At 34.2% G+C, this 23,681-nt stretch overlaps 1 protein-coding gene across 3 annotated transcripts in view; it reads right to left on the bottom strand.

Moving 5' to 3' along the window:
- The window catches only part of LOC128183863 (protein eva-1 homolog C-like), a 48,621-nt gene that overhangs the window by 7,057 nt on the left and 17,883 nt on the right, over positions 1 to 23,681 (bottom strand). For 2 of the 3 annotated variants that reach the window (XM_052853053.1, XM_052853054.1), the window contains exons 2-5: positions 21,731 to 21,945; positions 6,152 to 6,275; positions 2,596 to 2,736; positions 1,529 to 1,672 (exon numbers count right to left, since the gene is read on the bottom strand). In XM_052853053.1, the coding sequence (XP_052709013.1) occupies positions 1,529 to 1,672; positions 2,596 to 2,736; positions 6,152 to 6,275; positions 21,731 to 21,945 (624 nt within the window). Of the gene's footprint in view, positions 1 to 1,528; positions 1,673 to 2,595; positions 2,737 to 6,151; positions 6,276 to 8,611; positions 12,191 to 21,730; positions 21,946 to 23,681 lie in introns of those variants that run through there. The other variant, XM_052853055.1, reaches the window with a different exon arrangement.

Raw genomic sequence — 23,681 nt, forward strand, 5'->3', positions numbered from 1 at the left:
ATAAAACTTAGAAGCTTGCTTAAAAAATGATGGATTCATAAGTTTGTATATATGAAAGCCTTTTATAAATGTTGTACACATTTGCCTTTGATAGTGAATTTGGAAATGCTACTGAAAAGAAATGATAAGTAATGAGGAATGTTATGGCCAGTTTTAGACTCGGCATTAATGAAATAAGAAGAGCTTTTTATAAAGATACAAAGATAGGGTTTGCTCAAATACAAAACCTAAAAATATATCAATTTTTTCTTTATCAAATAATAAGTTTACAGCTGGAAAAATCATATCTAAAAAATTCCGGTAGCTGGATCTAATGGGTATCAGTAATTTGTTGACCACTCAGCTTCAATATCCAAAAAAATATCAAAAAATCAATTGAAGTTCAGCTGAGTATTGGGTTAAAAAATCTCCTTACACTTTACTAAAATGACTTAATGAATTCAGAAAATAAAATCCTTAAAATACACATAACAATACTGTTTCTAGGAAGTATTGATATCCCTTTTCAAAACCCCCCTCATAGAGCGATAAAATGATAAAAAGTGGGCTTAATAGGAGGCAAAGTAATGCAGATAGAGAACTTCACTCTATAATTTAATAGCACCATTGTCATAAAAGTCTAGCTAGCTTTGTAACAACACCCTGATTGCTATGAAGGTGTTAAAATTTGCATCTTGTTCCAGAAAGTCAACATAACCCTGTAAAGTATATGCCCATCCCCCCTCCCTGTGGGGTGGTTTTAATTCTGCAATGTATGATCTGCATTGTAAAACTGATTTCCTGTAAACATTGGGTAATTCATGGATCAGGTTGTAAATTCTTCCCTAATTTATTTCACCCCCCCCCCTCCACCAATACCCCTCACTATGTTTGAAAAAGTGCCTTTCTGGGTACACAGTTGTGAAAGTTTAAGGCTAAGTGTACATGCATGTACTTGTATCAAATTAATTAATGTAAAATAATTCACACATGATTAAGTATAAAAAATATATTTCTTAATTATCAAAATATCTGCAACAAGTACCAGTATGAGTAATATCTGTAGCAATGGCGGCAATGCTAATCTAAAATTGGACATAGCTAATATTTTTTTTTTTACATTAGTACATTTATTTAATTTGCATTGTATTCAATAACTTTGCTACATTAGCAAGTATACAATATATCTATGGATACAAATTCTTATAACCTTCACCGATACATTTTCATATAGGGGTTGATTCCCTTTACAGTATTTTAGTCGAGATTGAGCCATACATGTCATTGTGTATTTTATTATGTAGTATTCTGCTGCAGTTTAGGTATAATCAACTACAAGCATACAAATTACTGGTTTAACAGTGAATAATTGCAGATATTATTTTCAAACTACGCAGAATATCTATCTTAAACAGATGTAAGGGTAAGTTAAATGTATAATAAATTTTTGTTTAGAAAATATTTCATTCCAGCTTCTTCATCATAAATTAAGGAAGTATGACAACTGTAAACTATACACAGGTGAATATTACATGCTGAGGACCCTTACCACATATATAAATGACTCTGAGGTATTTAGGCATTGCTGGGGGGCAAGGATTGCCGAACACATACTCCTCCACATCAATGGCACAGCGATTCCGACCATGGCACTTCTTCATCACCTTCTCCACCGCAGTACTGGACCGGCAGTCTAATTAAAAGAAAAAGTTCTGATTCTGTCAGAATCATTAAGTCCCAAATTATTAGATATAACTGACCAAACCATCCACATAATACATGTTTTAATGCCTCATTTAAAAGTGATAATTCAGCTCAGATTAATCATTTAGATTATAAATTAATTGACCTCAAACCAATTACAAAACAGATATACATCCCATCCAATCAAATTAAATATTTGTCCTATCCAATCACCATCCTCGAATATCCTTGTTCTATCAGATATCTACTGCATCCTATTAGATATCTACTGCATCCTAATAAGATATCTGCATCATGATCCTTTCAGATATCTGCCTAATCCTTTCAGATACCTGCCTCATCCTATCAGATACCTTAACATCGACTTATCCAATCAGATACCTGTCTCATTCTGTCCGATATATAACAGTAATGCCAAATCCTACCAGATATTTACTCCATCCAATCAAATTACCAGCTCATACAAGTCAGTACTATCTGAGCTTTGAGATTTTGAAATTGTCTGTGGTGTATTGAATTTTTGCAAATGGTTTGAATATCAACATATATGCAACATATTGTACTTACTTTTTACCATATTTTTCAAAAATTACGGTATATGTTTTAAGAAAAGTATACTTAAACAAAAATGAAATCCAGATGCGTAAAAAGGTCACAAAAAACCTTCATAAAATTAATTTCAATGTTTTATTATAATTCTACATTGTATTTGATGTACATAATGACTTTTTGTGCAGGGGCATAAAAGCTATCTTCTTCACAAAAGAGTTGACATCATGAAGCAACACATTGTAACTCACCATTAATCTGATTAATCCAATCAAATACCTTCTCTTTTCATCAGATATCTCAATATATCTCAACCAATCATTTACCTGCTCCAGATACCAACTCCGAACCAATCAAACGTACCTGCAGGAATGCGACCGGAACACAAAGAAGTGTCTTGCGGCATCCGTCCGTAAATCGCATCACTGATGACGATTTTCAGGGGCTTTTCGCACCGTAAGATCATTTGCTTCCCATCACAGACTGTCATATTAGAAAAGTCGCCTGCGAACAAATCAGAAAAAAAAATCATTAGGTATTACCTTCAATCATTGCTGAGAGATGAGATATGGACTGAAATCTCAAAGGAAGTGATTGTCTGCAGCTTTTGTCAGAGAAGATCAAAACTTAATGATATATGTAGTGTCTAGACTCATGAGTGTATCATTCTATGGAGACATGATTTGGTCTGCCAAACTCATAATTAGGGTCCAGGCTATATATTTTTTTCTTTAATTTCTCCTCTCTGGTCACATACAGTTATATCTGCCAAAACATCTGAGGCATTGAGGGGGAAAAATTACATGTACTTTTGGATCAGTAAAATTACTTTTTGCATGAACCCTCAAAACCTGTCTCAGCCACTTGATTTTCAAAAGGGTGAATTTTTCATATGCCTGTGATATCTGTTTTTAATGTGATAAAAAAAAGGTCGCAAACCTTAGCAAGTGGCCCATGTGTAACATTTCTTTTCTTTTTTTATAATGAAAAAAATTTATAGCAAAACAAAATGTACTTTAAGCAATTCTCGGCTATATATATCTCTAAGCAGTGAAATTAAATCTGCAAACCCTGTATGCAATGTAAAACAGAGCCAGAGAGACAAATTACAGAATAAAAGATAATAATTATAAGGAGTAAATTAAATCAGGGTAATTAATCTAGTAGATAAGATTGCTAAGCAGCCATTAATTGCTCTGGCTATCCTCCCCATGGTGAAGGAGGGGAGAGTGTTTCTGGTGTTTTAGCTGGTTAAATTGAATAGGCTGTGCTCCCAAAGATAGCTCATGTCTTATGATGTATGTTCATTATTTCTGCTATACTCATATTAACCAATTGCATTTTAAGACTTAGTACAGAGTACATCCATGAATCTGGGAGTCAGGGGAGGGTTTGTCAATTTAAATTTCTTAAAAATTTACTTAGTAAAAATACAAAAAATATGCCTTGGACCCCCACACCAAGCGAACTAAAGTATCCTTAAGACCCCTCTCCCCCCCACCTCTGGGTAAAATTTTCTGTATCCGAGCATGGAGAATAAATGTCAATTTATAAAAAACTGATTAAAACATAGAAAAAATTTGGAGAAGCAGATTAAATTTTGTTTGTGTATTTCAATGTTGGGGGAATCATTTTCATTCGGCATGGTTACAAAAAAAATTGAAGTTAAATTGAGGGGAACATTTATCTGAAGACGCGATTACAGCATGTGTAAACAAAATAGTGTTCATATTAATCAGTGGTTTTTCCCCCTAAAATATTCTCCTATCCCAATCACAGCAATGGTAAATATCATGTGTTTACAGAAATACCTGGTCTTTCTCTTTATTTTTCCATGAAAAAAAATCTCATTTATCAAACTGAGAGATGATTCAGGGGAACACAGTTTCCAATTTGTACCATTTTTTGGTGTTTTTATTTTGGGCTTTAAGGATTGCACAGCTATTTGCACTTGGTAGAAGCAAAGCTTTTTCTCAAATCTAAGTCCGTTTTTTTCCCCCAAATCACCGAATAAAATTAACCACTTATATTTATTAGAATAATTATTTGAAATTCCAACTTTTGATCTTTTTCATGATGACATTCTCTCTCTCTCTCTCTCTCTCTCTCTCTCTCTCCATCCATCTCTCAGTATCATAATGCTTCCAGTTTGTAAAGCCTAGAGTCAGACAATTCACACGTTATATGAACATTTATTACTCTCTCTATCCTCTTCCTCTTTTTTCCTCTCTCTCTCAAGAATTTTCTGTCGTCCTCAGCTTCCCTCTCCCTGAATCTCTTGACATTTATTTTCACTTCTATAAAACACATTCCTCTTCTTTATCTATCAAATGTGTCTCTTTCCTCTCTAACATTATTTTCTCTCACCCTCTTTTTTACTTTAACACCCACTTCTCTCTCAGTCTCTTTCTCTTTCATTTTTCAATCCCTCTATTACATTTATTTCTCTCGAATATCTTAATATCATTTATTACTCTCTTCACAAAACCTATCCTATAGATTAACAGCTGTCACTCACAGCTTCTCTATTGGGCAGCTACTGACAGAAAAAGGAAAGTTAAGGAAACCTTAAATCATTGCTGTAAGCCACAACTCTGCCCCCAGAAATTAGCTCCTGGCATTAAACTCATCCCCAGAAACTAGATAGCTTTATACTTAGAAAAACTCATTATCATCCCTAAAACTACAAGATCTTCTTCCATTAAATCATAAAATGTTGTCAGATATTGCCCGACTTCTCCCTTTTTTATTGTCATATACTTAGATATTTCTTTTCGACTGACTAAAGGGTTTTTCAAGCGCATTAGAATTCATCTAAGTTTTTTTAAAAGAAAAATCTAGGAGGCGAGAGGGTACATCAATGACAGAATAAATGGATCAATGTCTGCCAACTGACAATCTGCATGTTTAACAAATTTTTTTTATGTGTCGTGAGTTGTATAACATATCTTATCACATTTTAACAATTTTACACTGCAAAAATTTTCTGAATTACAGACAAGATTTTTCTTATTTAATGTGTAAATGAAAGAAGAAAATACATATATATTGTTATATGACCCATTTATATACATTTGTTTATACATATGTCCATATCATAATTATGAAAATTCTTATGTTGAAAGAAAATTATAAATTGCCTCTGAAAGGCAACTGAAGCAGCAATGTGTTGAACATACCTGACTATGTATTATGAAATGTATTATCAAATGTGGTACAGAATATATGAAATTAGTTCTTGATAGATGTAGTAGTGGCCAGTGATGATCAAAGAGCAATTGTTAATCAGGCTAAGACAAAATATGGTAAGTTGAAATGAGTTGAATGTTCCATTTGACTCAAGAGTACCTGCAGATCTGTAGCTGTCAGTCTGAAAAAATTTGGATGGATGACCTGGGAATTTTTTTCAGACCAAGAGCTACACTAGTCTACAGACCTGCAGCTAACTCAAGAGCTGTTGGAAAAATGACTGAATACTGTATTGGGAAGTGGAAACCTTGCAGATAAATATAACTAAATTTCTGGAGTACTGAAGAGGTATACTACTACCTTAGTACCAAGACTGCATTTGTAAGGGACTTTGAAATACTTGGTTGTTATAATTTTCTAAGAGAATAGCATTAGAAATCTTTGAGCTGTAGACTGAGTAAGTTTACAGAATTTGTAGAAGACTTTGAGAAACTTGAACAAAACAATTTCAAATGTATATAGATTTAGTACCGGTAACCTTGAAGCTTTATATAACTTTCTGGGGTTGCATTTGTAAGAGACTGATATTATTCAGATATCTTAAGTGTGTGCTGTATCAGAAATTACTGGGGAATTTTTATATTCTTGGACATTATAACTGTCATTGTGTAAAGCATTGGACTTCCAAAGTACAATACATGTATAAGAAACCTTGGAGCGATATACTTACTAGGGTTGCATTTGTAGGAGACTTTGAGATACTTAGACGTCTTGGGACATGGGTCCTGTCTGAAAGTGTTGGTGCTGGCCATCACCTGACATTGTCTCCTGTTCTGGCAGCTATCAAACAAAACCTGCAATTATACCAAAAACACCAACTTAATGAAGTACATATCACACTCTACAACAGACTTCAGAAACCTGAAAGAGCAAGATGAGAGAGCTAGAGTGTAATTAGCTCCATTCATAAACCAGCATTTCTGTAACTGTTGCAGTAAATCACCCATTTCAAAGCAAGGTAATGCAATAACAGCACAGTGTATTAGGCCTCTTGTCTTGTAATAAGTTGTATTACATTAAAAAGAACAAAACCCCCCATAAAAACGGACTAACCATATGCCCCTAACATTCTGTTCATCATACAATACATGTACAACAAAACACAAACATAACAAAAAAGCCATGTGCTAAAGCTATAGAAGAGATCTGACCTTAGGCTTTTAACAACATTATTCGGTGTGCTAAATATTTTTGCAAAAAAACATAAGAGCATATGGCCAGAGTCTTAACCCGAGGCCAATCGTTCACCCCAATCCCTTGTAGGTATAGAGATGCTTTGAATCATAAACAAATGTTTGACCTTAAATGACCTCATATATTTTGGCCTGCCATGATGCCACTTCGTTTTAAAACCTTATGGTTTCTAGAAAAGAGTTGTACTTATTTAATGTATTTTTTAGATTTCTTTTTATTGTAGTGTCATGTTTAACTTTAATCTGCTGATGGATTACTTAAGCCAGGATTGAAACAAATTTCCCCCCGAAGCAAAAAAGTTTTACTTATCTAGTTGACAATTTATCTTATTTCAAAATTTAATGGCCTAATAAATGTGTCAATCAAATATGACTCATTTGAAAAGAAAATGTAAATTGACAAGCCTGTGAGCCAATATTCAATGCATGTTTTGAATGATTAATTTATATGTTTAATGCTAGTTAAAATCTACATAAAATTATGAACAACTTCATTTCTTAGGTTTTCTTTCATCAGAAAGTTTCATCCATCTAATATCTTTAAAGTAGACAAATAGCTATACATATAAGTCAAGCAGCTATATATAATTGTACATGTATATACATGTACATGTATAATTGCACATATTATTATGCAAATGACTGTACACCAGAAACCCTTGATAATGCATGTACATTGTGCATAATCATATATTCAGTGAAAGAAGATATCATAATATTTTCTCCCTGAGATTTTTGGTCTTGGTATTTTTACACAAGGATTATGTAACAGAAAATGTAACAGCTAACATCTAGAATATAAGTTTGGAATACATTCTCTCTTTGAGAAATAGACAACCATGCATCTTCCATGGATGTAGGCATAAATGTCAATGATCTATTTTTCTAATATTCACTAAATATTGTTTCGACAGACAGGCCTAAATGTTGTGTGATATAGGCAAGCCAATATTATCATTCATTTCAAGTCCAATCAAGACAAGATTATGCATAAGTCATGTAGCTTCCATTTACAACCAAAAAAAATGACAGACGAATCGTGCTACCGAGAGCAAAATCAATAGCATTGTTAAGGCCGAAAATGCAAATCTTCAAGAATAAACTTACATTTAACATCCTGGTAGCCTGCTATTACATCGCAAGCTCTGTTGATATTAAAGAGAGAGAGAAACTGTGGAGGATTGCCAAATCTACTTCATCACGAAATTAAAATACAACTTAAGAAAGCTAAATACAGAGGGACTTGTACGATCATTATTAGTCATTAATTGCTGTAACACTGCAGTGGAATGCTTGCATGGTTGTAGTATTAAAAAGACATTTAGTCATGGTTATTTTGAGAACGGAAATTATTGAACATCTTTAATCGGAAAGAGCCACATGAAATTTAGACATATACACAGGTATATGATGAATTTGATATCCAAAATCGTTCATTTTCTTATGTCAATACATTATGTTGTAACAATAAGATATATTTAAATGTGACATTGTATATCCCTTCTCCATTCACTCCCTTTGAAAAAAGAAAAAAAAAAAACACCCCAAAGCTATAAAATATGCTTCCTTAAAGAAAGAAATCCGTTAGAACTCTATGATTATACATGTATAGGTAGAAATTGAAATTGCATTATTACTCTGTAACTAGACATGATCCTTCACAGATAAATTTGATCACATATCTAGAAATGCTAATATAACTTATGACATATACCAGGATATATCACATTTAGACCCCCCCCCCCCTTTCTCTCTTTTTTTTTTTTGGGATCACTTCTTTGACAATCAATTTCTCTTCCTTGACATTTACTTGTCAAACTGCCAGTGAACTTCCTATATATAGTAGGCTCTCAACGCCTGGAATCATATATATTATATCGTATAATAAATTGACTTTGCAATGCCACCTGCTCTAGTAGTGTAGAAATCTTACTCACCGAAACACAGAAAATGTAAACATAAACATACACATGGGTATTCCAAAGCTTCATTATGAACGGCCGGCCATGAAATAACTTGTTAAATCTGTCAGGGATAAGTTTTCCCTATCTGCATAGGGCATTCTTTATAGACTCCATTCAATATAAATGCAAACTTTATCACAATGGGTGGGTTTTCTTCTCTTTTTTTTTTCAATCACTTCCCAGATGAATAAAAAAAAATCACACACATTAGTGAAGAAAGATCCTCAAACCTCCAATCGAGGTCTCATTTAAAGTAGAAGTTCTGTCACTGATAACACAAAAAAAGATTAAACAAAGTTTCAACGAGACTTCATCATGCTGCGCGTGTTTTTGCTCTCCTTACAGCATAGTGTTTTACACAGCAAAAGGATGGGATGATCTAACTTGTAAGACCCAGAGGTCCTCTGGCTTGTGTCAAAAAGAAAACCCCAACTAAGTAATCTCCAACACAACACCTTTTTTTGAAGTCCCAATAAATAAATGGCAGGGGGTGCTTCACAGGTTTTTGACTTAAAATCACACAACAATCACAGATTTAGCACAAGCTAATCCCAAGGATGTATCAATAAATCTCGAATTAGTGGTTTTTCTTTCAATATGGACAGACACTTATTTAGGCATCTGGTCTGTTATCTTAAGGTCTCTCATCACAGCAGGGTAGCATCTTACAGAGAGAGTCTGTCAAAATAGGGTCAAGTGGTCAATCTTGGCAGAAGTCAAGTGGTCAATGCTTCTTCAATATTACAATTTTCCTATGGAGAAATGTCCACTTCACTGAGACAGAAATTTCACTAAGGGAGATGAAAGTTGGTGAATCTCATGTGTAATGTCACTTCCACAAATTGAAAAGACCTTTACCCTTACACACCATGGGAGCACTACAAGTTGATTCTGCTACTATAATAAACAGAATATATTGTTCTGGCAACCACCCTTTGCTTTATAACACCAAGTCTATCACTTTATGACAAGAACAATATCTTCTCTATCTCTCTATTAATCTCCATGTATCGGCCAACACGATATATACACTGCACCACAGGGGGTTTCTATGGCAATACTTCTGTAGATTTTTTTTTTTGCGGAAGAATCTTCAGCCAGGCACAAAAAGTAGCCAGTTATTAATTATACTAATTTTTACCCCAAGGTTTTGGGTTGTTTCTTCACCAAAACAATGTACCAGACAAAGTAATTTTTGGTAAGGAATCCTACAAGTGACAAATTATCAATACTAGAATTTCCCCAGGCACCTAGTGACACTTCCTTTACTTCACACAATGACTGCCTCCTAACCTTTCACAACTACGTCTAATGATACTGGTAAAGACACAGAAAAAATCCAATTCACTTGTCTGTAAGCAGCAGCTAATTTTTGGTCAGAACTCTTTTCGCGAGCCACAGCAAACATTTCCTCAATCCCTGAAATCTATGCACCGATTAATTATTAATCATTCGAGCGTAATTGTATTTTGACACAAAACTCCCAGGCTCAACGAGTTAGAGAAAAAAAAATTTTCCCAATATTTTGGCACTAAAAGATCCAAGCTTACTGAACGAAGAAGACTGCACTTGAATAGAGTGATGCCACTTTTATGATCTTCAATTCCTCTGATGTGTGAACATGCTTTGCATTCTCTGCATCAATGAACTAAAACTTTTGCATTGATCTTAATCACCTCTTTTTGCAGGAGAAAATCCCCGACAGAATTGATTCTTCAAGACCGCGAGTTCTTTATCGGGAGAGATTCGAATTCCAATAGTTTCAGTTTCCAACATATACTGATGAGTGTCAATGAGTTCAAACACTAGCTCTTGTATTGATTCAGAGAGGTGAGCATTAAAGAACCAGAATATTCCCATTCCAGCGGGTCATAAAGGTCTTAGTGATCACCTTGATTGCAGCCGATGTCTGCTCCTAAAACCTTGCCTCTTCTTTCTTTCTCTCTCTGTTGAAATTCGTTTGTCCTTGGAAAATTTTATGTGAATGAACCTAGATTTTGGAGTCTCAAGAACTCGCTAGAACAACCTGCAACTGTGCCAACATACCTGCCAATTACGCTTGCACTTTTAGAACTTTTGAATGCATGCATTCAACACATTGAAGGTAATTCGTACGCTAAATTCTTTGAGGTACAGATGAAGAATAAAAAGTTCATAGGCTACAAACCCTTGCTTGCTTTTTCATCATTCAGCATTATACAAGTCAAGGTCAGTTTTTTCTAATGCTCAATTAAGTTTTTAACAAAGAAAGTTAGAGTGAAAAGTTTTTCCCTACCACAAAAGGTCAACCTTCACAGTCAATTTGCAAAACTGTATAAAAAAGACTATAAAACCCAACAAACATTGCTTCAATGTAGAAAACAAGCCCGCAAACTGATGAAAATCTGATGTTTGATGTTGTATGTTTCAGTCCATTTGTACCCTTGATTTTGGTCTGAGGGCCTAGCTATTATTTTAACTTTTTAGTCCTTCCCTTGCCCCCATTCACAAATCTATCTGCTGGAATGAAATGTTCCGATATGATCCCCCTAAAATTGATGATTATCCACTCCCTAATCCTTTCCTATAGAATCCAGGGGATCATCTTTCCCTCTGTAGCGATGGTTGAGCTTTACAACAGGATTTAAATTTCCTCATTAGGTCCACAAAGAATGAAAGGCATAAACAGCTCTAGCATGTCAAAATACATTACCACCATGTTTTTTCAGTAACTCCAACACTAATGATATCTTCACGTGGATCTCCAATAATGTAAAGTTGGACTCAAGTTTTCTGGTTTTTATATTCAAATAAACAAAAAATAACTCCGTTTAAATCCTTATGAAAGCAACTTGAACATTCATGAGGTTATAACTGTTTTCTCACTTCTAAAGTCATATGTTCAATTGACATGCACAAGAAGTAACTGGCAGTGCCGATTTGCTGCATTTAATTAAGACAGGATTTGCGAATATAGTGTCTTTCAGCTTGACCGCCAAAAGTCCAAAGTTCATCAGGTGTGAAGAAAGTAATTTCTCTGAATATTCAATTCAAAATCTGAGCAGAATATGATAATAGCTCAGTGTTCTCATAAAACAATTCACAGCACTCCAAAAAGAACTTCCGTCATGGTAGTATGAACTGCATGTATCCTTAAAACTTTCATTTAAGTGAAAGGACGATAGGATTAATAGAAATTCCTTAGCTCATTTACAAGGTCTTTGGAATTTTTTCCATTCCTTCTAGATCAACACAGCAATTCACGCACAATGGGGGTAGGCCCAACAAATCATTCTCCAACTGATCGGGGGACACACTCCACAATGGGTGACCAGGTCCTCCCAGAGAGATAATCTTAACTTTATACCCAGACTACTGCCCTAGTGTGCTAGCTTCCAATCGAGGCTGGTCGTCCCTCTAATCCACTCGGCATTCTGATCCCCTAAAACATTTACCTGTTTCCAATTTGTAAATGAGAAACACAACACACCTTTGTGATTAAATGCTGAATATAATTTTTTTCCTCCTTGAAAATATAAGCTGATTTCATTTTTAAATGTAAGAAAAACAAAACAGTTTTATTTTCTTATCAGTTCAAAAGGCCCTGATCAAAGTCACCATTTATGTTGCAAGAAGTTAAGCATACTATTGTGTATTTTTGAAATTAAATATGTCTAAGCTCAAATCAATACATGTACAGATGTTTAGGAGTGATAACGGAGCTTTTCAAAACACCCAGGATTGTGCATTTAAGAGCCTGAAATATCAAAGAATTTAAAAAACAAATAGAGCAAAAAGTCAAACTTAAGCGATAACATTTTCCAAATTGCATCATTTTCAGAATATTCATTAAACAACGCATTCATTTCTGCTACTGTCTTGTGTGACATTTACTGCATGGGTATATTGCCTGTATTGTTAATTAGTGTGAAAAAAAATCTTCAATTGCATTACAAAAACTGGGAGTACATTATCAGTTTAACAAATCTGTAATCTTTGTGTTACTAACTCATTTGGAAAAAAAGATTTGTGAAGTTTATTTAGTTCTCTGTCAACACACTTAACTTCGTTATCACTGCTCTACAATCATCTGTCACGACCCTGGAATTCAGATATAGCCTTCATTGTGTATAAAAATCTGATAACAAGGGAAGTCACTCTTGCAGAATGCAATGTTCTCTTATAATAATAAGCCACTGGAGACTTAAGTGTGCCAAATGATGAAAACGTGTAAACTTGAGGAAATAAGAAAATGTAAGATATTAAGAAATGAGGATTCAATATTCTTGTAAAATGATTTCATTGAAAATTGAATAAAATGCCCCCCCCCCAAAAAAAAAACCCCAATTAAAGTACCTGGTATAAACCAATGAAAAAAAGAAATGATTATGTACCCACCCTTTTAATAAATATTTGTGTTAAATAAATATATATTTGCTAAATGCAGACCTTTTCTTATTTACAGCAAGCTAGATTCACTGTAAAATTATGTACTATGCATTTGAAATGATTATGTAACCACCCTTTAAATACATATTGGTGTTAAAATAAATATATATTATTAAGCAGACTTTTCTCCCTATTTTCAGCTGGCTAGACTAACTGTAAAATTATTTTCATCTTTGAATTTATGGACAACAGAATTCCACTCCCATTGAAGATTTAATTATAATCAGTTATTACGCATTCTTACCCCCCCCCCCCCCCCCCCTTTATGGTACATCTCTATTTTGTGAGACATTGATGCTCTCTTTGTCAAAAAAAACCCCAATAAAATTCAGTTAATCTTATAATCTTATAAATATTCTCTTTCATAGTGCATGTCATTTCTGAGTAACAGTAGCCCAATTTTTTTTATAATGCATCAACTACAAATCTACAAATAAGTTCTCAAAACCCATCAGGCTTATTTAAAATTTTCACCTCTCTTAAAGTTTTTTGAAATGTATTCTTTCGAATTTTACAGGTGAATAATGAACAATTTGATATTTGGAAGAAGTGAGTAAATTTTTTAATATGATGTTTTGTGTGATCCACAGAAAGATCTCAAGGTGTCCAATACCACCTTGAGGAAAAGTTCCACAAATGTGTACCGTAAACTGTCGTCTTCCAGCATTTTGCCCATCCATTTCAAGGAACACAAACCTTTATCACTGCATTAACTTTTATTTATGGCCCACATACAAGGGTCACCACACCAGAGAGCCCCGATTCCTTGATGTTCCCACACCATTCCTCACACCTTATATAGGAGGAACACAGGTTAATACACCTTGGCCTACATTCATTTAGAGAGAGTTAAATCAGTAAAGGGTGAAATATTTTTGGGGGGAGTGTTCAAAGGGGGTGTTAGTGAAATCATTCAAAATACTGACCATTCAACCCTTGCTGCCATCAATTTAAATGTTAAGATGTTTATCAGAAATAAAATCTTGAAACAGGTGCAGCCAAACTAAAAAAGACACTTTCTGAAAAGAACCAAAAAAACTGTAATGATTGCACAAGCCTTAAAAAATTACTGAAACTAAGACCTTTCAAGATTCAAAGGTTTTGATTACGCATCCGAATGTTTACAGAAGATCAAAACTGCAATACGATCTAAGCAGCACAAAAGCAACATGCAACAACAACCCAGGATTCAGGAGTGTTGAGACAGAGACTTGGAACTCCTTATTTCAGTGTTCAAGTGTAATTATCCTGTTCAGATGATGACATTTTGGAGAATTACGTGAGATAGGCGATGACATGATGCAATTTCTGTTACATTGAGCTGCATGCTGCCCATAAAATGGTGGACACCGAACAAAAGCCTGGCACGATGATGCTGTCATTTCATTGTCTCCTAATGATATCCCTACCTGTTACATGGAACTTATCAAGATAAGTGTTTATTACCTGTGGTTTGCAAAACCTCCCCCAAAAAACACACAACACTGACTAAGAGAACTTGAATCTGAGGGATGAAGAAACGAAAGGTCTTGGGGTTTTTCCACATGATTCAACATTGCTCAATGTATCAAAGAGTATTTAATTTCTGAAAACCTTCTGCGATTTAAAAGGTTGACCACCCATTTCATTCTTTTGAAAATTTATATCTTACATTGCTAAAAAATAAGCATGCATGTGCATTTTTAATAAAAACAACTACTATTAAATGTTATCCTGCCTGGCAGATGTATTGCCCTGAGTCCCTGCATTCATATATTCAGTGGATGTGTGGAAGCTCCGGACACTCATATATTGCTGTAACCTCTCCCCCCCCCCCCCCCCCCCCCCCAGCCACCATCCCCTAAACACCCCCAACCCCTAAAAGAATAGTAATTAAAATTCTGAAGTTCACACAAATATGTAAAATTTCTGAAATAGATATTTCCAAAATTTTACAAGAATGTATACTTATTTCTTTCACAATTGCAATAAAAGTCCTGTTACAAGTCAGGACCAGATATTCATACAGTGTGGCTGGGATCTATAAAAGTCAGAACAAAATCTGGGCATGGTGACATTAAAAGGTTAGATTTCTGCAATTTTCAGGTATATATCACCTTGTCATGAACGCTAGTGTTCTGTTCCTACGAGTGAGTCACTGCATTGAAACCCCCTATTCCACACCTATTTTTATGTGTTTCTCCATTAGAATTCTTTGACCGAGTTAAAGGATTTCTTGCCTCCTCATTTACATGCAGGAATGATTTAGTTTCACATCCTGTAGCTGAAGGTGCTTGGGTAATACTTGAAATTAGCCAATCGGGTCCAACTATGCTGACAAAGTTCAAGGTCATTAGTTGCTATTCATTCAAATTTTAAAGAAGAATATAATCAATTAATGGATCGATACTGCAACTATACACATATACACGTATGCATTCACCAGATAGTATTAAGTAAAGGAAGAGTGAAATTTTTACAGCAACAGAAAGGGAAAAAGGTAGAAATCCTGATATTAATGAAATAGATGTGCACACCTGCAAACAACCTCCCCAGTAAACAAATGAGTGGTAAAGGGCTCATTAATTTTCTTGTAAACAGACTTGGATGAAAGCATTGGAGGGGCCTTGGAATTTAATTCAGTGGGGAAGAGAAGAGTTTTTTGTGTTTGATGACCACACCAGGGTTGCTCGTGAAGAACCCACTACAATAACAAGGTCCCCAACTGGGTGTGTCAATGAAATACCCAGTCCCTCCTCCTCCTTTGTTGCGGATTAAATTCAATGAATAATAACTTGTACCCATCCAACTTTCAAATCAATGCTCAGTAAACAGTTTCTTTGCAAGATGAGATTTCTTTTGGGTTCATAAATGGGGAAGTTTTTTAAGTTAAAATTGGAGAGAGAGAAAGAGAGAGAGAGAGAGAGAGATATTTAGTCTTTGTAGACAAAATAATTAGGGTTTTCCGTTTTCAACGGAAAACCCTTTTGTTATTCTACGGTTTCTTTTTCTTTATTATTAGGGTCTTCCGTTTCCAACGGAAGACCCTCTTGTTATTCTACGGTTTCTTTTTCTTTATTAGGGTCTTCCGTTTCCAACGGAAGACCCTCTTGTTATTCTATTGTTTCTTTTTATTATTATTAGGGTCTTCCGTTTTCAACGGAAGACCCTCTTGTTATTCTATTGTTTCTTTTTCATTATTATTATTTTTCTTTTTCTTTATTTTTCTGACTTTTTCAAAGCTTAATATCTCAAAAAGTTTTCAACAGATTTACATGAAACTTTCAGGGATTATGAAGCATTATTGTGCCTCAAAGTTTTAAAATTTTCAACTACAACGTCACTTCCGTTTTTGCGTTACGTCAATTTTTAAATTTTTAAAAAGTAATTTTGTCCAGGGCGTTTTTCAAAAACGGTTCAAGATAAAGACTTGGAATTTTCTGTGTTGAAGCAATGATCGTTTTTATTTGGACATAAGACTGGAAATTAGTTTCCGTCACTTCCGGTCTAAACCGGAAGTGTTTTAAAATTTTCGAATTTTCGAATTTTTCGTTTTAATTTAAAATGTTTACGAGGTTTGTAGAGTTTATTATGCTGAACACGAATCTGAAATCCGTTTGAAAATCAGACGATGCATTACAGAGATATCGGGGGTTAAAAATTGATTTTTCCGGAAATTTTGATTCCGCGTCCTTGGTTTAAAAAATAGCGTAATGTTCAAAGGAAAATTAACTCGTACCAAAAATAATCGCTAAGTCGTACTTGAACACATTCGGATTTTTTTGTTAAGTCGTTCTTGAAATCAGAAAGGTTTTTGTTAAGTCGTACGTAAAATCATTCGTATTTTGTTAAGTCGTACCAGGAATAATTCGATTTTTTTCATCTTTTTATTTTAATTACTCTTGTTATTGGTTTAAGGGCTCTGCTTCATACAGGAACTTCCAGCTTTACTTCCGATATTAACGGAAGACCCACTCGTTGCTTTGCAACGAGCTTTGCTCTAGTTTTTTTTCTTTTTCTTTATTTTTCTGACTTTTTCAAAGCTTAATATCTCAAAAAGTTTTCAACAGATTTACATGAAACTTTCAGGGATTATGTACCATTATTGTGCCTCAAAGATGTTAAATTTTTAAATACAACGTCACTTCTGTTTTTACGTTACGTCAATTTTTATATTTTAAAAACGTGATTTTGTCCAGGGCGTTTTTCAAAAACGCTTCAAGATAGAAACTTGGAATTTTCTGTGTTGAAGCATTGATCGTTTTTATTTGGACATAAGGCTGGAATTTAGTTTCCGTCACTTCCGGTCTAAACCGGAAGTGTTTTAAAATTTTCGAATTTTCGAATTTTTCGTTTTAATTTTAAATGTTTACGAAGTTTGTAGAGTTATTCATGCTGAATACGAAACTGAAATCCGTTTGAAAATCGGACGATGCATTACAGAGATATCAGAGTTTAAAATTTGATTTTTCCGGAAATTTTGTTTCCGCGTCCTTGGTTTAAAAAATAGCGTAATGTTAATAGTAAAATTAACTTGTACCAAAAATAATTGTTAAGTCTTACTTAGACACATTCGGATTTTTTTTTGTTAAGTTGTTCTTAAAATCAAGAAGGTTTTTGTTAAGTCGTACTTAAAATCATTCGGATTTTGTTAAGTCGTACCAGGAATAATTCGATTTTTTCATCTTTTTAATTTTACTTTCTCTTGTTACTGGTTTAAGAGCTCTGCTTCTTACAGGAACTTCCAGCTTTACTTCCGACATTAACGGGAGACCCACTCGTTGCTTTGCAACGAGCTTTGCTCTAGTTCTTATTATTCTTTTTTTTCTTTTTCTGACTTTTTTGGAGCGTTATTTCTCAAAAATTAAACAACCGATTTGCACGAAATTTTTAGGAGTGATAGAACATCATCGTCGCTACATATTATTAAATTTTTGCATGATGACGTCACTTCCGGTTTCAGATATAGACGATTTTGTAAATTTGAAAGGGTCATTTTGTCCACCCATCTCCTCCGAAACTAATCAAGATAGAAGCTTGAAATTTTCAGGGGTTGTAGATGAATATCTGTAGATGTACCTCCATGCTTCCAATTATGAAAATTGCTCAAGGCCTCGAAGCTCGCCCGAACCTGAAAATTAGCACCAAATTTTTCCACGAAATTTTTGCACATTTTCTGTAATACCTTTTGATGTGCACATAATTTGTTAAAACATGTAATGCAAAAGTTGTTTCAATTTTCACGAGCTTTTCTTGGATATCAAGAAAAAGAGGCTGACCCCTCAAATTAGGGGCCAAGGGGGCTCTAAAGTCTTCTTACAATAACTCTTAACTGAACAATAATTTGTTATTAATTATAGAAGCAAAAATGTTCATTGTACAGCTGTGTATCTATACAGTATCATACGTAAGTCATATGTTACGTAATTAGGGGTTTCAAGGGGCCAGAAGTTAAAGACTTTGATCATTAATATCTGAAAAAGGAGAAATATATTTCAAAAGCAATGTAGAACAAAAGTTGCTTAAAATGGTGTTCTTGTCAATATGCTTCCTTGAATGCTTTTGTTTATGACCCCATTTAGGAGTTAAGGGGTCGGCCCCTAAAACACATTCGTACAGATATCTCAAGAACGGTTAACATTTCATGAACACTTGTTGAACAAAATATGTATATATAAGCGAGACCTTTTATTTGATATCAAGAAAAAGGGGCTGGCCCCACAGATTAGGGGCCAAAAGGGCTCTAATGACTTTTTACAATAACTCTTTACTGAACAATATTTTGTTACTAATTATAGAAGCAAAAATGTTTATTGTACAGCTGTTCATCCATACAGTACCATATCTAAGTCATATATTACCTAATTAGGGGTTTCAAGGGGCCAGAACTCAAAACTATGATCATTAATATCTGAAAAAGGAGAAATATTTTAAAAAGCATTGTAGAACAAAAGTTGTTCAAAATGATGTTCTGAACAATTTTAAACCAACAATTTTGTTGCTAGTGGCCCCGGTAAGGGGTTAAAGGTTCGGCCCCTAAAACACATTTGTACAGATATTTCGAGAACGGATTACAATTCATGAACACTTGTAGAACAAAATATGTTTATATTAGCAAGACCTTTTATTTGATATCAAGAAAAAGGGGCTGGCCCCACAAATTAGGGGGTACAAGGGCTACTAACTCTTTTCTGATCAATAATTTGATATTTATTATAAAGCAACAAAGCAGCTTTTAGTAAGCTTAATTAACAACTGAAATCCGTTTTAAAATCAGACGATGCATAACAGAGATATCGGGGTTTAAAAATTGATTTTTCCGGAAATTTTGTTTCCGCGTCCTTGGTTTAAAAAATAGCGTAATGTTTATAGTGAAATTAACTCGTACCAAAAATAATTGTTAAGTCGTACTAAAACACATGCGGATTTTTTTATTAAGTCGTTCTTGAAATCAAAAAGGTTTTTGTTAAATCGTACTTAAAATCATTCGGGTTTTGTTAGGTCGTACCAGGAATAATTCGATTTTTTTCATCTTTTTATTTTAGATACTCTTGTTATTGGTTTAAGAGCTCTGCTTCTTACAGGAACTTCCAGCTTTACTTCCGACATTAACGGAAGACCCACTCGTTGCTTTGCAACGAGCTTTGCTCTAGTTATACTTTTTTTTCTTTTTCTGACTTTTTTGGAGCGTTATTTCTCAGAAACTATTCAACCGATTTACACCAAATTTTTAGGAGTTATAAAGCATCAAAGTCGCTACTGATTAAAAAAATTTCAAATGATTACGTCACTTCCGGTTTCAGATATGGACGATATTGTAAATTTTTAAGGGTCATTTTGTCCACGCATCTCCTCTGAAACTAATCATGATAAAAACTTGAAATTTGCAGGGATTGTAGATGAATGTCTGTAGATTTCCCTCCATGCTTCCAATTGCGAAAAATGCGCAAGGCCTAGAAGCTTGCCTGAACCTGAAAATTAGCACCATATTTTTTCACAAAATTTTCGCACATTTTCCGTAATATCTCTTGACGTATAAATATTTTGTTAAAACATGTAATGTAAAAGCTGTTTCAATTTGCACGGGCTTTTATTTGATATCAAGAAAAAGGGGCTGGCCCCTCAAATTAGGGGCCAAGAGGGCTCTAAAGTCTATTTGCAATAACTTTTTAGTGAACAATAATTTGTTATCAATTATAGAAGCAAAAATGTTCATTGCACAGCTGTTTATCTATACAGTGCCATACTTAAGTCATATATTACGTAATAAGGGGTTTCAAGGGGCCAGAAGTTCAAAACTTTGATCGTTAATATCTGAAAAAGGAGAAATATTTTGAAAAGCAATGTAGAACAAAAGTTATTCAAAATAATGTTTTGTACAATATGCTACCTTAAATGTTTTTGTTTATGACCCCATTTAGGAGTTAAAGGGTCGGCCCCTAAAACACATTTGTACAGATATCTCAAGAACGGTAAACATTTTGTGAACACTTGTAAAACAAAATATGTTTATTTTTACAAGACCTTTCATTTGATGTCAAGAAAAAGGGGCTGGCTCCTCAAATTAGGGGTCAAGAGGGCTCTAATGTCTTCTTACAATAACTCATTACTGAACAATATTTTGTTATTAATTATAGAAGCAAAAATGTTCATTGTACAGCTTTTAATCTATACATTACCATAACTAAGTCATATATTACGTCATTAGGGGTTTCAAGGGGCCAGAACTCAAAACTCTGATCATTAATATCTGAAAAAGGAGAACTATTTTTAAAAGCAATGTAGAACAAAAGTTCTTCAAAATAATGTTCTTAACAATATGATACCAAAAATTTTGTTGTAAGTGGCCCCGGTAAGGGTTTAAAGGGTCGGCCCCTAAAATGCATTTGTACAGATATCTCGAGAACGGTTTACAATTCATGAACACTTGTAGAACAAAATATGTTTATATTAGCGAGACCTTTTATTTGATATCAAGAAAAAGGGGCTGACCCCTCAAATTAGGGGCCAGAAGGGCTACTAAGTCTTTTCATAATAACTCTTTTCTGACCAATAATTTGATAATAATCATCAAGCAGCAAAGAAGCTTTTATTAAGCTTAATTTAAAACCGAAACCCGTTTTAAAATCGGACGATGCATTACAGAGATATCGGGGTTTAAAAATTATTTTTTTTCCGGAAATTTTGATTCCGCGTCCTTGGTTTAAAAAATAGCGTTATGTTTAAAGTAAAATTAACTCGTACCAAAAATAATTGTTAAGTCGTACTTCAACACATTCGGATTTTTTTGTTAAGTCGTTCTTGAAATCGGAAAGGTGTTTGTTAAGTCGTACTAAAAATCATTCGTATTTTGTTAAGTCGTACCAGGAATAATTCGATTTTTTTTCATCTTTTATATTTAAGTTACTCTTTTTATTGGTTTAAGAGCTCTGCTTCTTACAGGAACTTCCAGCTTTACTTCCGACATTAACGGAAGACCCTACTCGTTGCTTTGCAACGAGCTTTGCTCTAGTTTCTTTTTACTTTTGCCCCCCCCCCCCCCTTTAAAATAATGATCTTATAAAATATGTGACATAAAAATTATAGAAAAGGGTTAATTTTTTATCCAAAACCATCTCTCCTTTGGAGTGGTGTACAGTGTCAGCTATGGTGGAGATACAATGGAAAATGCATGGATTCTCTTACCCTGAGTGAGGTAGTGGCTAGACAATTGGTGTCCTCCTGGAACCATTCGTCTTGGGGGAGGTCCTTTTTAGGGGGACACATTTCGTAACTGGGGACTTGGCGCCCATACTGAGAGAACTGGATGCTGATCATGGTACCTGGGGGACAGTAGGGTCTGATCTCTTCTCCGTCGCATGCAGTGGTTTCAAACGTCTCAAGAGTACTGGAAAGTAGACCTGAAAAAATGTACATTACAAGGTTATCTGAATGTTTGTTATTTTATATTGTATACCGTAACTGTTTTATTATGTGTGTACAAGTTATTGTAGCTTTTGCTTCTGAAATTTTTCGCACTTTATTTTTTGCAATATCTAAATTGATGATGACTGATATAATAAATCAAATTGAAATTTTGTGATTTTTTTGTGGTTGAGATAAAACCTCAAAATTTATCAAAAAAATAGCACCCGGCCTGCAGAAAAATCCCATAACATGGCATTTCAACTTGTTAAATAGTTATATTTTTCTTCAAGGTAAAGATAATGTCAGAAATAATTTGTTCTAATAAAAATACCATTTTAATCACTGCATGAACAGAAAAAAAATGTTTCCTTTTAAAACCTCTCAACAATTTGTATGGATGATAGAGATATGCCACCGGAGTGCAGGTATGTGTATATCATGGTTAGCTCGATCACTCATAAAGATGTATGTCATTTGCCTTTTTTACCCTGCCTTATATTTTCATCAAAGGAAGGAATACCTCTTTCCAACAATCACACATTTATCTCAGAGACATTGATGCGACATAATTATTATCTTTCACACCACACACATGAGACACTCAAGTGTCCCAGAGACTTTGTGGTCTAAACCAATAACTGCAAATGCACAAAATCAACTTACAAAAACTTGTATCATGTACGGTAGTCATATTCATAGAATGATGCTTTAACTTCGACCTCTCTTAAAAAAAAATTAATTTATGGCAAATCATTTAAAAAGATTTTTTTTGAAAACCATGCTACCATCACCAACAATATGGTAGAGTATCGCAATCAATTAAACAAAAATTTTATTTTTAGTTTCTCGAAAATTTTGATTGCAGAAGACTAGGCCAATTCTCTTTCTCTCTTTGATGATTGAAGATCATCAAATCCCAAAAAAGCACAAAAGGCAATGAATTCATATAGAACCATATGTTAGCTGATTTAATAATCAAATGATAGTTCCAAAATCAATGGCAGGTCACTTGAAAAAAAAAAGAAGTTTCCATTACTAATCAAGTGAAATTATAATCTCCTGGACAAAAATTCAATAAAAAAGTCCTAAAAGTCTGCCCAGATTACAGATAATCTTTGAGTGACCAATGATTGGCATTGGGAGCAATGAGATTGGTCCACAGAAAGCTTCTGAGCAGTCCAAACACAGCTGTATGTGGCCATCAGAGCATCTGCTGCCCTAATAAACCTCTCCCCCCTCCCTATCTTTCCAGATGCTGTTGACAGGCCGTTATCTGAACAGACCCAACAATAAGTGCAGGGCCATATTGTTCTGCTTGATAGCAATCGTAAACCTGCACAAATTAGTAAAGTTTTTCAACCTCTAATCTTATTAGGAAGCCACTTGACCCAGAGTTTGCACAACTGTTCAAATGTTAACCATGGTTCACACAAGATAATTCAAAATTTGAAAGCAGTTATGAATGATCATGACTCTGCCATTAATTAGATTTTACTTTAAGACAAACCAACTGACCCCGAGATCAAGGGGGTCAAGTCCTGATGTCTAAAAAATATCTAGTACAGCCCATCACACAGAAGTATAAATAAATATTATACTTTCATAATTTAATGCGAGGATCCATAAAACCGCAAGAAGCACCCCTCACATATTTTTAAATTTCAAAATTATTTTACTAACAGACAAAATAAGACATTAAAAGAAGTTTAGCATTTGCAATTTTATATTC

Source organism: Crassostrea angulata, chromosome 5, assembly GCF_025612915.1.
Source record: "Crassostrea angulata isolate pt1a10 chromosome 5, ASM2561291v2, whole genome shotgun sequence".
NCBI classification, from domain to species: Eukaryota; Metazoa; Mollusca; class Bivalvia; order Ostreida; family Ostreidae; genus Magallana; species Magallana angulata.